This window comes from Prionailurus viverrinus, chromosome D3 (genome assembly GCF_022837055.1).
Source record: "Prionailurus viverrinus isolate Anna chromosome D3, UM_Priviv_1.0, whole genome shotgun sequence".
NCBI classification, from domain to species: domain Eukaryota; kingdom Metazoa; phylum Chordata; class Mammalia; order Carnivora; family Felidae; genus Prionailurus; species Prionailurus viverrinus.
The window spans coordinates 18162265-18177498 of NC_062572.1; the positions used below are offsets into that span (position 1 = coordinate 18162265).

A 15234-nucleotide genomic window follows, 5' to 3' on the forward strand; every position below is an offset into this window, starting at 1 on the left:
TAGAACCACCTGACTCTGGGCTTGTCATTAAATGAAGAACTGATACTCAAACGGGTAAGCTACTGTTGACTGGTTTTACTTCGGCTTGCAGCTCAAGGTTATCCCAGACCTTTGATGTTTACTAGTAGTAACCAAGGGAGACTCTTGATCTTATCCTTCAAGGCTCTCTGTAACTTACCACTGGTCAAAAATCATGAATATCTGTATTCATTTCAAAGGCCATCCCTAAGATACTCTTATGTCATTGCCAACACATCTCACTTCGGGGTTCTAAGACTACTCGGAATAAGGGAAAGAAAGAAATTACAAAGCTTTAGCTACATTGAACATCTCTTGCCATTTTCTGAAATCTTTCCTAACACCAAGAGAAAGGGAGGACATTTCCATTAATGTAAGCAGGAGCTTTGGGATAGTCCAAAGTTAGATACAAATGTCTTCAGCCAAAGGCCTTGTATATTTCAGAAGCTTGGACAGCTTCTGTGCAGCTCTTGTATCACTTTTTCCTGTGCATTTTTCCTGCACATTTCCTGTGCAGCTCTTTTTTAAGGGCAGACAATTTACAAGGCAAAGAGTTTTAAGATTTCATCGTCTCAAGAAGAGAAAGCCCTCAACTGCAAGCCTCATTGCCCCAGCGCCCGGAAAATACTCCTGCCCACCAAGCACTCTTTCCCCACCCTGGCCCCTGGCTCCTCCAGGTTATTTGAGGGTGAGTGTAAGGGGACATCTGGCAGTCTCTGGACAGCAGGGAGGGACGGAGGGAAAGAAGGGAAAGAAAGAAAAAAAACAAGCAAAAGTTCTGCGTTACCCAGGAGAGCTCAGCAGATCAGAAATAATTAGAGGCATAGCCACCCATGGTTTAAGGAAATGTGGGTGTCTGGGAGGGATAGATCCAAGGTGGCCAAGCCAGCTCCTCTCTGGCTGCCGGGCCAAGGGGGCTGCAGTCTGTATTTCAGGCCCATGGGATTGTTTGCCATTGACCCACGACCTGGGCTTGCAAAAGTCACCCACTGTGACCTCCACACCATCAAAAGAGAGTGTTGTCTCCATCGGACTCTAAGTCATGACATTGGCCACCAACTTGTGCAACTTGTCCACCATATTGGAAAGATTATCGTACCACAGCATTGCGATGACCCTGGATGGACAAAGTTGGCAAAGTCCTTCAGGTGAACCGTCACTAGGACATCATGACACATGGACAAACTTGGACCCTTACGATGTCCATCACCAACATGTTTTAATAAGAGATGAACATACACATTTGGCTTCCTCAAAATGTTTGCTTCAAGCAGGCATCTCCACGCAGAAGGTCAGTCTTCTCTGGCCTTTGATGGGATCCAGCAGCTTCCTCCCTCCTCCTCTGGCTTCCCTGCCTTCATGATGGGGAAAGGGCTCATGTAAACCAAATCCTGGAGGCGGATGCTGTCTGCTGAGACATGGGGTCAGCCCTTCCTCCAGAGGCCAACCCCAAACCCAACCGAGTGCTCTTCTCTTCCTTTGAAAATGTACACATGTCACACGTACGGGCCCTCCCGTTCCTCCCCACTGGTGGCTGGGAACTAGGGCTGGGACCCCAGGAGCTACCTGTATGTAAAGACCAAGCCAGCCCTTGAGAGCAGAGAGGAAGAAACCAGGGAGGAAGGATTCCTGGTTCCCTGACCCCAACGGGAGTGAGTGGGTGATGTAGCATCCCTTCATTTTCTGCCCATTTAGCCATGTACCCCCCCTCCAGCTCCAAAGTACGGAAACCTGAGTTAACTGTTTTCTTTCTCCAAGAGTCACCAACCAGCCTGATCGACGAAGGGGTCAGAAAAGAAGCCCCCAGCATGGCCTTCGTTGCTTCCGAAGGGGAGGCCCCTGCTTTGGCCTTGGGCTTTATCCTCACCTCCTCTGGCCTCAGTCCCCAATTCCTGGGGGCGGGAGAGGACAGCAGCTTTCTGGGGGTGTCATCTGGGGTAAGCCCGGCTGTCCCCTTGGTCATGTGCATCTCCTGGAGCCAGGGAGAGCAGCCCCAGAGGGGCCAGGAGGGGACACGTGGCTCAAGTTCAAATGCACGTCCATCTGCCAGAGTGTCCACTGGGCAGGCCACAGGGAGGCAAACCGAGGAGCCCCTTCTGAGAGGGCATCTCTCAGACCCAGGAAAAAGCTGTTCAAGCCACATCTGGGTCACCCACGATTTCAGAGAAGAAAGCCTGGGGCTGGGGGTGTAGGAGAACCTACTGAACAGGTACTGTTGGTGGATGGCAGGTGTTGACTCCCTGGGTGGCAGGTCTTAACGGGGCTCTGGGCCTGGACTGTATCTACAGAGATTTGTTGGCTATTGTTCACCAAGGGTGCGACTGGCTGACTCCGGGTGGCGCCCGGTTGGCCTTCGGGGACACCGGCCACTCCTCATGTGGCAGTTTTCCCATGCAGGTCCACAGGTTATTGACAAACCTCCCCCCCACACACAGAGAACCCCCCAGAGCAAATGCCTCCCCATTCCCAGGTGGATCTCGATGAATATGAGCAAACAGAGTCAAGACACAAAACCCTGTTGGTCCAGGTTGTCCCCCCGGGTAAGTTCTGGATGTCGGCAGTGACGGTCGGTGCCCCAACTGGGTTCCACCAGCTCCCTGCCTTCTACAGCCCCAAAGACCAGCTCGGCCCTGCATCGGTCACTACTCCTGAGAGCCAGAGTTCGACCTGGTGATGCCTGTGCCGTGCGCCCCTCGACCGACCATCTCCTGGCCCCACTCCCGGTGGCTGGACTCCTGCAGTCCGCGGCCTTTGGTCTCGATGGGCAAAAAGCAGGAGGCCAGGGCGGCCAGGAGGCAGCAGCCACTGTAAACTGCCAGCGTCAGGTACACGGAAGATTCCAGCATGACCTGGGGGAGGGAGACACGTGCCGGTGAGGGCGTCCTGAGTCATAGATGCCACTGACCCTTCGGGAGGTACTGATGACTCCAGGCCCTCTTGTAAGCGCTCTCTGCACTGATCCCATTGAGTCCTCACGACAGAGCGAGGCACGTGTCCCCATTTTGCAGAGGGGAAAAACTGAGCCTCAAAGAGGGGTAAGTAAGTGGCATACTCGAGTTCTCACAGATACTCAGGACGGGGCTGGGATTTGAACTCTATCCCCATCAGGCTCTAGGGTCTGTATTCCTTGAAACGACACTCTCTCTCAGAGCAGGACCTCTGCTGACTTTCTAGATTAACAGCAGAGCCCAGCCTCATTTGCCCATCTGCCAGATGGGTAAGGGCAGTAACCCCCTCCCAGTGAGAGGAAACCCCAAGACGACTCGGTCCCCTGCAGGCGCGTGGCCAGCTCTCAACCAACAGTAGGTAGTGGGGACATACAATGGCCAGACACAACAGCCCAGAACAGAGCTACTTGGCTGAAACATGTGGCGGAATTCTATTTATGTGAAAAATCCAGAATAGGTACACACAGACAACGCACAGGGGCACCTGGCTGGCTCAGTCGGCAGAACACGCGACTCTTAATCTTCGGGTCACGAGTTCAAGCCCCATGTTGGGTGTAGAGCTTCCTTTTTAAAAAAAAATGCACCTCGGGAGCCCCTGGGTGGCTCAGTCGGTTAGGCTCCGACTTCGGCTCAGGTCACAATCTCACGGTCCATGGGTTCGAGCCCCGTATCAGGCTCTGTGCTGACAGTGCAAAGCCTGCTTGGGATTCTCTCTCTCCCTCTCTCTGGCCTTCCCTTGCTCTTGCATTCTCTCTCTCTCTCCAAATAAATAAACTTAAAAAAAATGCACCTTGGGGTCGGCAAGGGAAGAGGGGGAAATAGGGGGTAACTGTCTAATGAATAGGACTTTTCTTTGGGGGGGGTATGGACTTTTATTTGATGACAATGTTTTGGAACTAGATAGGGGTGGGGGTTGCACAGCACTGTGAATGTGCTAAATGCCACTGACTTGTTCACTTTAATTTTTTAGACTTTATTTCTTTAAGTACTCTCTACACCCAATGTGGGGCTTGAACTCAGGACCCTGAGCTCAAGAGCCGCATGCTCTTCCCACTGAGCCAGCCAGGTGCCCCTGAACTGTTCACTTCACGTTATGAGACTTGTACCTTGGTTAAAAAAAAAAAAAAAAAAAAAAAAAACGGCGATAAAGGCTATTAAAAAAAGCAAAACGACTTCGAAATAAGATCCCTAAAAACGGATAGAAATGCTTCAAGACACACAAGGGGCTGCAAAAATCTGCAAAAACACCTCATTATCCAACTCCGAAACCATGGCCAGGGACATCTGTTTCCCACTAAATCATGTTGTTTTCAACAGTTTGTTTTCCTCTTGTTTTCATCCAATTTGTCTTTGGCCCAATCAGATGGCGCACCCCCGCCCCCACACCCCGGGTCTTCTGCACAGGAAAGACTTGGGTTTGAGTCCCAGCTTCTCTGCTTCCCAGCCGTGTGCCCTTGAGCAAGTCGCTTTGCCTTTCTGAGCCCGTTTGCTCATGTGCAAGCAACACTGTTCCTTTCACAGGAGGGGCTGTTAGGGTAAAAGAAGATGATGTGCACGGAAGGTTCTGCAGACGTCTGAACGTGGTGTAACTGCTTTCTGTGCTCTGGCTTTTGCGCCCCTCCCCACCTCCCCCCAGCCCCGGATTCGGAGGTGACACCTACCTGAGCAATGAACGGAGTAATGAGAGCACCCACTCTCGCCATGCCACTGCAGGTGCCCAGGCCGAGCGCTCGAGTTGCCGTGGGGTAGACCTGAAACACAGCCATGGATGCGGCCTTGAGAAAATGCAGGATCCTCCCCCCGGCCCCACTCTGGCTCAGGAGTGATAGGACTGACGCCCGCGGGCCCGGAGTTAGCGTGGCTCACTCGGGTGTTGGTGACCCCATCGAGGGGTGGGAGACCAGGTGGGGATTCTTATCTCAAAGGGGATAGGAGGGTCAATGGAGAAAGAGGGCGAGAGGCCAAGCTGTGGGTGGGAACCCAGTTAGGCGTCCTCGGTGCCCAGGGTGGCTGGCCTCCAAAGACTCCGCCAGGAACCACTCCCCATTCTGCATCCAGATACTGTTCTCCCGCCTCTTTTCATTAGTTCACCCCGCAGCACCGGCCCCAGCCTTTCAAGGCGTTTCATTGAGACAGAGATTGAAATGCTTACACAGTTTCTCAGTTCGTACCCAGAGTGGCCCCGTGCCTAGCTCTCCCTCGGGCAAAGTGAGAAGTGCCTGTGCATCTTCCAGACCAAGGCAGTGTCTTCTCCACTCCCTTCCCCAGTCCGCTGGCTGGAAGGAGGACTCCAAGGCCCTGAGGCAGGATTTTTCAACCTTGGCACTGTGGCCCTTTGGGGGTGGGTCATTCTTTGTGGTGAGGGGCCGTCCTGGGCATCGGCGGATGTTTAGCAGCATCCCTGCCCCCTACCCGCTAGATGCAGGGGAACCTTCCGCACGCCTCTCCTGAGTTGTGACAACCCAACGTATCTGCAGACATTGCAAATGGCCGCTGGGGGGCAAAATCACCCTTGGTTCATCATTACTGGATGAAGTTGCAAGATGCAAAGAACTTGGGTCCCTGAATCACTGTGGAAATGGAGGCTGTCCACCAACGTGGAACACCATGTTGGACTGTTTCATTAGTGAGAAACTGCTGTTGGGTCAATACATTCCCTTTGAGGAGTTATTTGTTACAGCAGCTAACGTGCCTCTAACAACTCCAATGCTCTGTGCAGAAGCTCGGGAAGAATGAAGAATGTGAAGGGAAAAATAAAATTCGCGCATGATCCCAAAACTCAGAGATAACCATTGTCACGTTTGAATGTATATCCTTCCAGGTTTTTCTATGATCGTATACGCATCTACGTTCGTTCGTTTATTTATTCGCTCAGCAAAGTTTTTGAGTGCATACCATATGCATTTACCTGTGATATTTTATTTTTTTCTATTTTTTAGTGTTTATTTATTTTGAGAGAGAGAGAGAGAGAGAGAGAGAGAGAGAGAGAAAGAGAGTGAGCCCACGGGGGAAGGGCAGAGAGAGAGAGCCAAGCAGGCTCTGTAGCTATCGGCACAGAGCCTGATGCGGGGCCTGAACTCACAAACCGTGAGATCACGACTGGAGCTGAAACCAAGAGTCTGACGCTTAACCCACTGAGCCACCCAGGCACCCCTACAGAGGATATTTTAATTCACCCAACGACACAAGCAACATATAAATATATTCTCCTTGTCAAAAATGAAATCACCCGGCCGTCCTTGGATCTACAACCTCTCCTAGGAAATACTCCCCAGAGGTTCCCACTATTAATAAGGTGTGGAATTATCCACCCAGATGTGTTAAAAAATATGTGTATACAAAATACACAGCATCGTTTTTAAAATATAAACGGTATCATAGCGTACCATTCTGCAGCTTGCTTTATCCATTCAGCGCTATGTCTTGAAATCTTCTTAACATCGTATATAGATACCTACCTCGTTCTTAACTGCTCATAACCACTTCATCATTAACTGCCGTAATTGTATTCCCCGGCGGATGTTCCACAGTTTACCATTCAAACGAGATCGACAGACATAGTATTAGAAGAGGGGCACAGACACTGAATGCACAAGGAAGTCAGGGGAGGGGGAGATCTGGGAGGGCTTCTTGGAGGAGGCAGGACTGGAGCAGGGGGAGGACGATGACTCAGAGCGAGGGCTCCGGGGTGCTGCGGGAATGAGGGCTAATCCAGACACCCTCTTTCCCCTGGCACAGTATCTGGTATATAGTATTCTCCTTCTCCCTTTGCTTCTATCTAAAGTAAGATGAACTAGGGGCACCTGGGTGATTCAGGTGGTTAAGCACCTGACTCGTGATTTCGGCTCAGGTCATGAACTCACGGTTTCTTGAGTTCGAGCCCCGCATGGGGCCCAGCGCTTGCAGCTCAGACCTGCTTTGGATTCTCTGTCTCCTCTCTCTCTGCCTGCCCCCCATCCCCCGCGCTGTCTCAGTCTCTCTTAACTAAACTTTGAAAAAATAAGATGAAATAAAATACAATAGATATAAAATAAACAACCCATAATCCCTGAGTGTGGGAAGCTGAGACACGCTCAGACGCTATTGTGTGGAGCACAAACTTGTACAACATTTTAGAAAGTGATTTTTCAACTCATCTCAATATTTGTAACGTTGATAGGCTTTCACTCAACAATTCCATATCTTGGCATTTATTCTACAGGAAGGATACGTGTGCCCAAGACTATACAAAGCTGTTTACCTCAGCACTGTCTGTGATAGTGAAAAGTTGGAAAACAAGCCAAATATCCGTAGAATTGTTATCAACTTATGACTTGTCCAGGGTGCCTGGGTGGTTCAGTCGGTTAAGCGTCCGACTTCAGCTCAGGCCATGATCATCGCATGGCTTGTGAGCTCGAGCCCCTTATCAGGCTCTGCACTGACTCCCCCATTCTCTCTCTCTCTCTCTCTAAATAAATAAATAAACTCTCTAAAAAATTATGATTTTTCTGTACTATACTGTAAAGTATATAATATATATGCATATATAAACCATATAGTATAATAAAGTACAGTATATAATATAAAGTATACATACTATATAGCATAGTATATAATATACATAGTATTTATAGTATAATAAAAGAGTATATAATATAGTTATATACGACACAGTATAGTAAAGGGAGATATAAAAAATATATATATACTACATAGTATAATATATAATCTACATACTATTTATAGTATAATAAAATGCAGTATATAATATATAGTTATATACTACACAGTAAAGAGAGGTATAAAAAATATATATATACTATATAGTATAGTATATAATATACATAGTATTTATAGTATAAAAAATGCAGTATATAATATATAGTTATATACTACACAGTATAGTAAAGGGAGGGATAAAAATATATATATATATACTATATAGTATAGTATATAATATACATAGTATTTATAGTATAATAAAATAGAGTATATAATATATAGTTATATACTACCCAGTATAGTAAAGGGAGGGATAAAAAATATGTATATATATACTATATAGTATAGTATATAATATACATAGTATTTATAGTATAAAAATGCAGTATAAAATATATAGTTATATACTACCCAGTATAGTAAAGGGAGGGATAAAAAATATGTATATATACTATATAGTATAGTATATAATATATATAGTATTTACAGTATAATAAAATAGAGTATATGATATATAGTTATATACTACACAGTATAGTAAAGGGAGGTATAAAAACATATATACATATATATATATACATATATATATACTATATAGTATATAATAGACATAGTACTTATAGTATAAAAAATGCAGTATATAATATATAGTTATATACTACACAGTATAGTAAAGGGAGGGATAAAAAATATGTATATATACTATATAGTATAGTATATAATATATACAGTATTTATAGTATAAAAAATGCAGTATATAATATATAGTTATATACTACACAATACAGTAAAGGGAGGTATAAAAAATATATATATTATATATACACCATATAGTATAGTATGTAATATGTGGTATATATTAGTATATTGTATACAGGATATACTATACATAGTAAATATTGTATATATAGTATAGATTAGTAACTGTTAAAAAGAACAAAGTAGATTCCTATGTCCTGGGCTCACAGTCTTTCATCTTTCCCTCCGAATTTCCCCACCTCATTCTCTGCCCTGGGGCTGGCCGATGTGGACCACCAAGGGGTCCCTGGCCTTCTGGCTTCTGGTTAGGCTCAGCCAATGGGCAACCCCAGCGGGAGATGGGAGGGGGTAGAAGAGAGGGGTCGGGGTATTTATTCTCCTGATCTTTCCCTCCAGGCTGCCTCAGTCCCATGTGTCCCTCAGCTGAAGGTCATAACTTCTCTCTACGCAGCTCTCTCCTGGGACCCTGGAACACTCCCCTCTCAACATCCCACCGACTCTGGGTGGCGGCAGAGTCGCCCCACTGCACCCCACTTCACCCCACTGCAAGCTCGGGGGCACTGCTATGTCACGTTCATGTTTCCCTCAGCCTTGTCCCTCACCACTGTAATTAGTTCTGTATTAAAACTCTTCCCAGTTGCTCGCTTACCCAATCTGGTACACCCACTAACATAAATTAGTGTATGCTTCGAAAAGAACTGAACTATTCAAAAAGGTTGTGTCTAGGAAGGGGGAATGTGGGGCCCTTTAATTTTTGGTTTTATACGGTTCACTACCATTCAGAACTTTTACCTTGAACATTAGCTTTCATAAGCAAAAAGCAAAAAAAAAAAAAAAAAAAAAGACGGGAAGATAGCCTGAAATAATGAAGAGCTTCACTGTTCCCACCCAGACAGACCCAAGCCCAAGGATAAATCTCATGCTGAGGATCCCAGGCTGGATGTTTCTGAAAGCAGAGCTCCTTCCCTCCCCGACCCGGCTGCTCCCAGACACCTCTCCTACCTCAGGTGTGTAAACATAGGCTGCCTGGAAGCCTCCAGAAATAAACGCTCTTGCAATGAAGAGTAACAGAGTGAGCATATTTCTAGGGAGAGAAATAAAAAAGCCGATGAGCAGGTACTTTCTTCTGTTGACTTGTTTCAGCAAAGTCCTATCTGCCCAGGCAGAATTTATACCCTAGAAATGGGCAAAGCCCACCCTCACCCAATCCACACAGGCACACAATCCCAGGGCCATCTCTAAAGGCCTGCCTTTATAAATTTTGATTTTCTCCAAAGTCCAGGGTAAGAGCTGCAAACGTCTGTGGAGTCCAGGTTGGGGGCAAGGTCAGAGAGAAGTGATATAACCCACTTGAAAATCCAGATGGAACCTTGTAGGGGCAGGAATTGAGTCAGGTGCCAGCTGATCCAGTGAAAGCAAACTTCTGTTCAGTATTTTTAGGATAATCCTGACCCCTGACCTTCTGTTCCACTGTTCCCATAAATGTCTAAGAACACCCCCATGTCAGGGTCTAAGCTTCCTCTCTAGGCCTTCCACAGATTCATCAGGTATGGTCTGGGGCCTCTCCGAGAACAAGAGAGGCACAAGCCACTTCCATATTTTGAGGCTCTTGATGGAAAAATGGAGAAACTCCAAAAGGGGATTATAAACCAGGACCCTGAAGTATTTCCATTGAACAAAGGAATGCTTTTAACCCATACATAAAGAGCTGTATGCGTGATCTCACTGGTGGACAATGTCCAAAGTCTAAAAGTGACAGTGTTGGGGCGAAACCTGAACCAAAGTGCCCTCCCATGCTTAATCCCATCAGAGGCGCAAATATGAACCCGATCCTGTGGTCAAGAGTCAAGAGTCCTAGTGAGGGGCTGGGGAGGGATCTCTCAGATGACCACCAGGAGTACAGACCACAGCTTACAGACCCAAAGAGCCACTGACCATGCCCTGAGAAGTGGGCCTGCTGGCCAGAGAGAGGGGGTTTCACGACCCACCTTCCGACACAGATAAACAGCAGGAGGCTGCACAGGGAGAAGATGACGAAGCACAGGGCCATGGTCTTCTTGCGGCCCAGGCGGTCAATAATCCACAGAGTCACAAGGACACCTGGAAGAGAGCAGGGCACCATGGCAGGCAGCTTCCAATATGGCTCCCAACACCCCCTGGTATTCACACCCCGTATAATCACTACCCTTGAGAATGTGCTGGACCCAGCAAGTCGCTTCCAATGACTAGAATATAGAAGAGCGTTGGGATGTCACTTCTGAGATGAGGTTATAAAAGACTGCAGCTTCTGTTTTGCTGGCATTCTCTCGCCCCCTGACTCTTCTTAGGTGCTGGTCTTAATGGAGAAGGCTACCTGGCGAGGAGCGAAAAGTGGCCTCTGGCCAACAGCCAGTGGGGAACTGAGGCCCTCAGTCCAACAACCCTGGAGGCATTGAATCCTGCCAATGACCATGTGAGTGAACGTTAGTCCCTTGCGTTCTCAGGGCCTCAGTTACTTCCCCTGCAAAATGGGACTAAATAAAAATAAGATTCCCTAACCTCAGTAGAGACACTACAGCATGGTGCTTATTATTAATAATAACTGTTAAATGTGGGCTCAGCACTTTTACATCTGTTATCTCGCTTCATCATCAAAACAACCCCCCAAAATAAATGCTCTCAATAGCCCCACTTCCCACACTTATTCATTAAAAAATTAAATGCCTATCTTTGTGTTAGGAACTGTTGTGCTAGGAGCTTGGGATACGCCAGTGAACAGAAACAACAAATCATAAATGTAATAAGTAAGAATTTGTTCTGAGTTTCAGAAAGGCAACACCATGGAAATCATGAAAAATCATGGTGAGTGCATGAAGTCATGCAAACGGTTATTGGCAACGTAGTGTCTAACTCTGAGTCCCTACTCTTACTGTGAGCTATTTGCAGGAAGGCTTTTGGAAGATAGATGGATGGCCTAGTCATGAGTGAAGACCGTGGGCTCTGGGGTGGGACCACAGCGCTTAGCCCTGCCGGGTGTGGGACACTTAGCGTCTTAGCTGGGTTTTCCGAGAAGCAGATCCTGGGACAAGGGCCCAGGTACAAGTGTTTAGTTGAGAGGCAACCCAAAGAAGAACCAATAGGAGGGTGGGAAAGTAAGATGCGGAAGGGAAGGCAAGAGTGCATGTCAAGCAAGTTACCACTGCGGGTCATTTCTACCGAATTCCACTGGGGGGCTCTGGGAGCCAGTATGGAATATCCATTTTAGAATTCTCCTGCCTGATGGGCGAGGAAGCTGGGGTATTTATACACCACCAACTCCTGCAACTACCGTTTGAAAGCAGCTCCCAGGTGTTAACTCCCTGACACTTGCAGCCACCTTGTTTGTTTGCTTTTAGATACTGAAGCTTTCCATTCCTCCTGAGATAGTCCTCAGGCACAGAGATGCAGATACTGGCAGCTGCTAGTTGCCAGGAACAGTTTTTGCTACACCTCTCTGAGCCTCAGTTTCTTCAGGTGTAAAATGGGAACAATTGTGCTACTTCATAAGACTAGATGACGTTATCAGATAAAGGGTTAGTATCCAAAATCTACAAAGAACTCATCAAACTCAACACCCAAAAGACAAATAATCCAGGGAAGAAATGGGCAAAAGACATGAACAGACACTTCTCCAAGGAAGACATCCAGATGGCCAACCGACACGTGAAAGAATGCTCAACGTCACTCATCATCAGGGAAACACAAATCAAAACCACAATGAGATACCACCTCACACCTGTCAGAATGGCTGACGTTAACAACTCAGGCAACGACAGATGTTGCCGGGGACGTGGAGACAGGGGAACACTTTTGCATTGTTGGTGGGTATGCAAGCTGGTGCAGCCACTCTGGAAAACAGTATGGAGGTTCCTCAAAAAATTAAAAATAGAACCACCCTACTACAATTGCACTACTAAGTATTTATCCAAAGGATACAAAAATGCTGATTCAAAGGCGCACATGCACCCCAATGTTTGTAGCAGTGCTATCAACAATAGCCAAATTATGGAAAGAGCCTAAATGCCCATCAGCTGAGGAATGGATAAAGAAGATGTGAGATATGTGTGTGTGTGTGTGTATACAGGTATACACACACACACACACACACACACACACACACACACACACATACACACACACAATGGAATATTAGTCAGCAATCAAAAAGAATGAAATCTTGCCATTTGCAACAACATGGACGGAACTAGAGTGTATTATGCTAAGCTAAATAAGTCAGAGAAAGACATATCTCGTATGATTTCACTCAGATGTGGTATCTAAGAAATAAAACAGATGAACATAGGGGAAGGGAAGGAAAAATAAAATAAGATAAAAACAGAGAGGGAAGAAAGCCATAAGAGACTCTTAAATACAGAGAACAAACTGAGGGTTGCTGGAGGGGAGGTAGGTGGGAGGATGGGCTAAATGGGTGAGGGCATTAAGGAGGGCACTTGCTGGGCTGAGCACTGGGTGTCATATGTAAGTGATGAATCAAAGGGTTCTCTTGAAGCCAATACTACACTGTATGTTAACTAACTTGAATTTCAATGACTAAATTTTACAAAAGACTAAATGAGATGTATCTAGAAAACATTTAGCATAGAGCCTGATATACATAAAGTAAGCATTCAATAAATACCAGACACTCTTGTTGTAATAATTACTAGTTTTTTTAAAGGAACAAGATAAATTACCTTCACTTTATGTGCAGGTTTGGATTTTTTGACTCCCCACTAGTCCTTCCAGTGTGAGTGCTGATGGGGGACAATTCTCCATGGATCTCTTATATTTTTGTGTACTGGCTGCCCTTTGTTCTGTTTGGATAGCCAACAGCCTTGCGAAGATAGAGATACCGTCTCCTTCCAGAGCAAAGAGCAAGCCTGTTTTACTGTCCATAAAGATGACGCATCTCTCTAGATCAAAAGCTGGACAAGTTTCTGGCAGCCCATTATGAAAGATCTGGGTTCCCTAAGCTTGGGATTCCTTAGGTAAGCAAAGTGAAAAAGGGACTGAGGAAGATATTGGGAAGCCAAGGAAAACTGTGGAACACAGAGTCAAGAATATAGGGACTAGATCACTCACGACATGGTAGGGAATGCTCAGGTAATTCCTTAAGTAGCAACCATCATCCATTACCAGCTTTTGTGCACACTTGAGTGAGCGGGTTCTCATCAAAGGACAAGAGTCAGAGCACAGCAGCTACACCCATTACTCCACTGCATGTGTAGCATCCACTTGGACCCTCCCTCATCATCCCTGTGGGACTTGAGAGCACGGGGAGCTGACACTAGTACGCTGTTCATGTTGTTTGCTGTGCCATGGATAACAGTCTTTTGTCTCTGACCCAGGAGTCTCATGTCTTCTGCCAGTGAGCGTGACACGGGCGGCTTCATTTGTTAAGTAGCCTTTACAGTTCTTGACAACTTGCAGCTAAGGGTTGAAAAACTATCTCCAGCTCCCCTAGAAAGTGGATTTTCTCCCAGGCAGCAGCACCAGGTGGAGCCACCAGATCAACAGCGGCCACATTCATGGGCTCCCCTGCCCCCGCCCCCACCTCCCACAGCTCCCTCACCTGGAAACTCAGAGAGCGTGGTCCACAGCAGATCCATGTAATCCTCCTCACTCAGGTACTCACAGGCCAGGCTGCATTTTGCTTCTACCGCCTTCTTCTGGCTAGAGACTGGAAGGTGGGAGACAGGAGAAAGAAGAGCCATTCTCAGAAACTTGAATCACGCCCTCCTGCCCCCACACCTCCTTCCCTGGGTACGATTCAGCTGGGACACCGTGGAAAGAGCCCAGGCTCCGGAGTCCGACAGACTCAGGTTCGAATCCCAACCAGCAGCGCTTTATCTCTCTGAGCCTCAGTTTCTTCACAAAACTGGAGCTGATGAAACCACTGGGCAAGGTGGGTAGGAGAATGAAAGCAGGCTGTGCCCAGAAATGGCACACGCTAGGTGCGTTTGTGGCAGACAGACTCCAGGGTGGCCTCGATGATCCCCACCAATGTTACCTGGCCCTCATGACTTCCTTGATCTCACCTTCTCTCTCTCCCTTGCTCTGCTCACTGTACTCGAGCCACACTGGTACCCTTGCTCTTCCTTCAATACTCCTGCGTCAGGACCTTTGCACTGGCTGTCGCCTCTTCCGGGATGCTCTTTATAGATCCCATGACTAATTTCCTCACATCCTTTATATCTTTTTAAATCTCATCTCATGGAGGTCACCCTGAGCACCCCCATGTAAAACTTCAACATACCCACTGCCCCTTGCTCTGCCCCACCCTCCTGACCTCCCTTGCCCTGCTTGACTGTCTCCTTTTCCTATACATTTGTTAACAAACAGCGTGAAAGATTTTGAAATGGGCAAAATGTTTTGTCTAGTGTACCCTTATAGGTTGTCCTGCTTTTCGTTATCTTTGAGCTCTGCACGTTATAGAATATTGGTATTAATGCAAAGGCTTCTAGTTCATCAAAATGCAAATTGTGTCTGGTGATGCAACTGATTACTGCCTTATGCATACGGACAAGTTGTGCCTCTAATTGTAAAGCCATTTCTGCATTTCTGATTGCCTATATACGTGTATCTTTTGAACTCTCCTTTGAACCAGTCGTTACCTCCTGTGGTGTTAGCAGACCTCCGGTGTTAGTAGACAATTCTCCATGGATGCTCACATCTCTGTATGGTTTATAAGCAGAGGCACTGACTTTCTTTGTTCTGGACTATCTTTTCAAGGACCTTGGCTTAACCAACAGCCTTGACAGGGAGCGTCTACCTTTGGAGTAAGGAACAG

General features: G+C 46.7%; 1 protein-coding gene across 1 annotated transcript in view; it reads right to left on the reverse strand.

Moving 5' to 3' along the window:
* Positions 1-1260: 1260 nt before the first annotated feature.
* SVOP (SV2 related protein) overlaps positions 1261-15234 on the reverse strand; it is a 60903-nt gene continuing 46929 nt past the window's right edge. The window contains exons 11-15 of the mRNA XM_047826927.1: positions 14017-14124; positions 10415-10526; positions 9429-9510; positions 4628-4717; positions 1261-2867 (exon numbers count right to left, since the gene is read on the reverse strand). Coding sequence (XP_047682883.1) covers positions 2661-2867; positions 4628-4717; positions 9429-9510; positions 10415-10526; positions 14017-14124 — 599 coding nt within the window. The 3' untranslated portion in view covers positions 1261-2660. The remainder of the gene's footprint in view (positions 2868-4627; positions 4718-9428; positions 9511-10414; positions 10527-14016; positions 14125-15234) is intronic.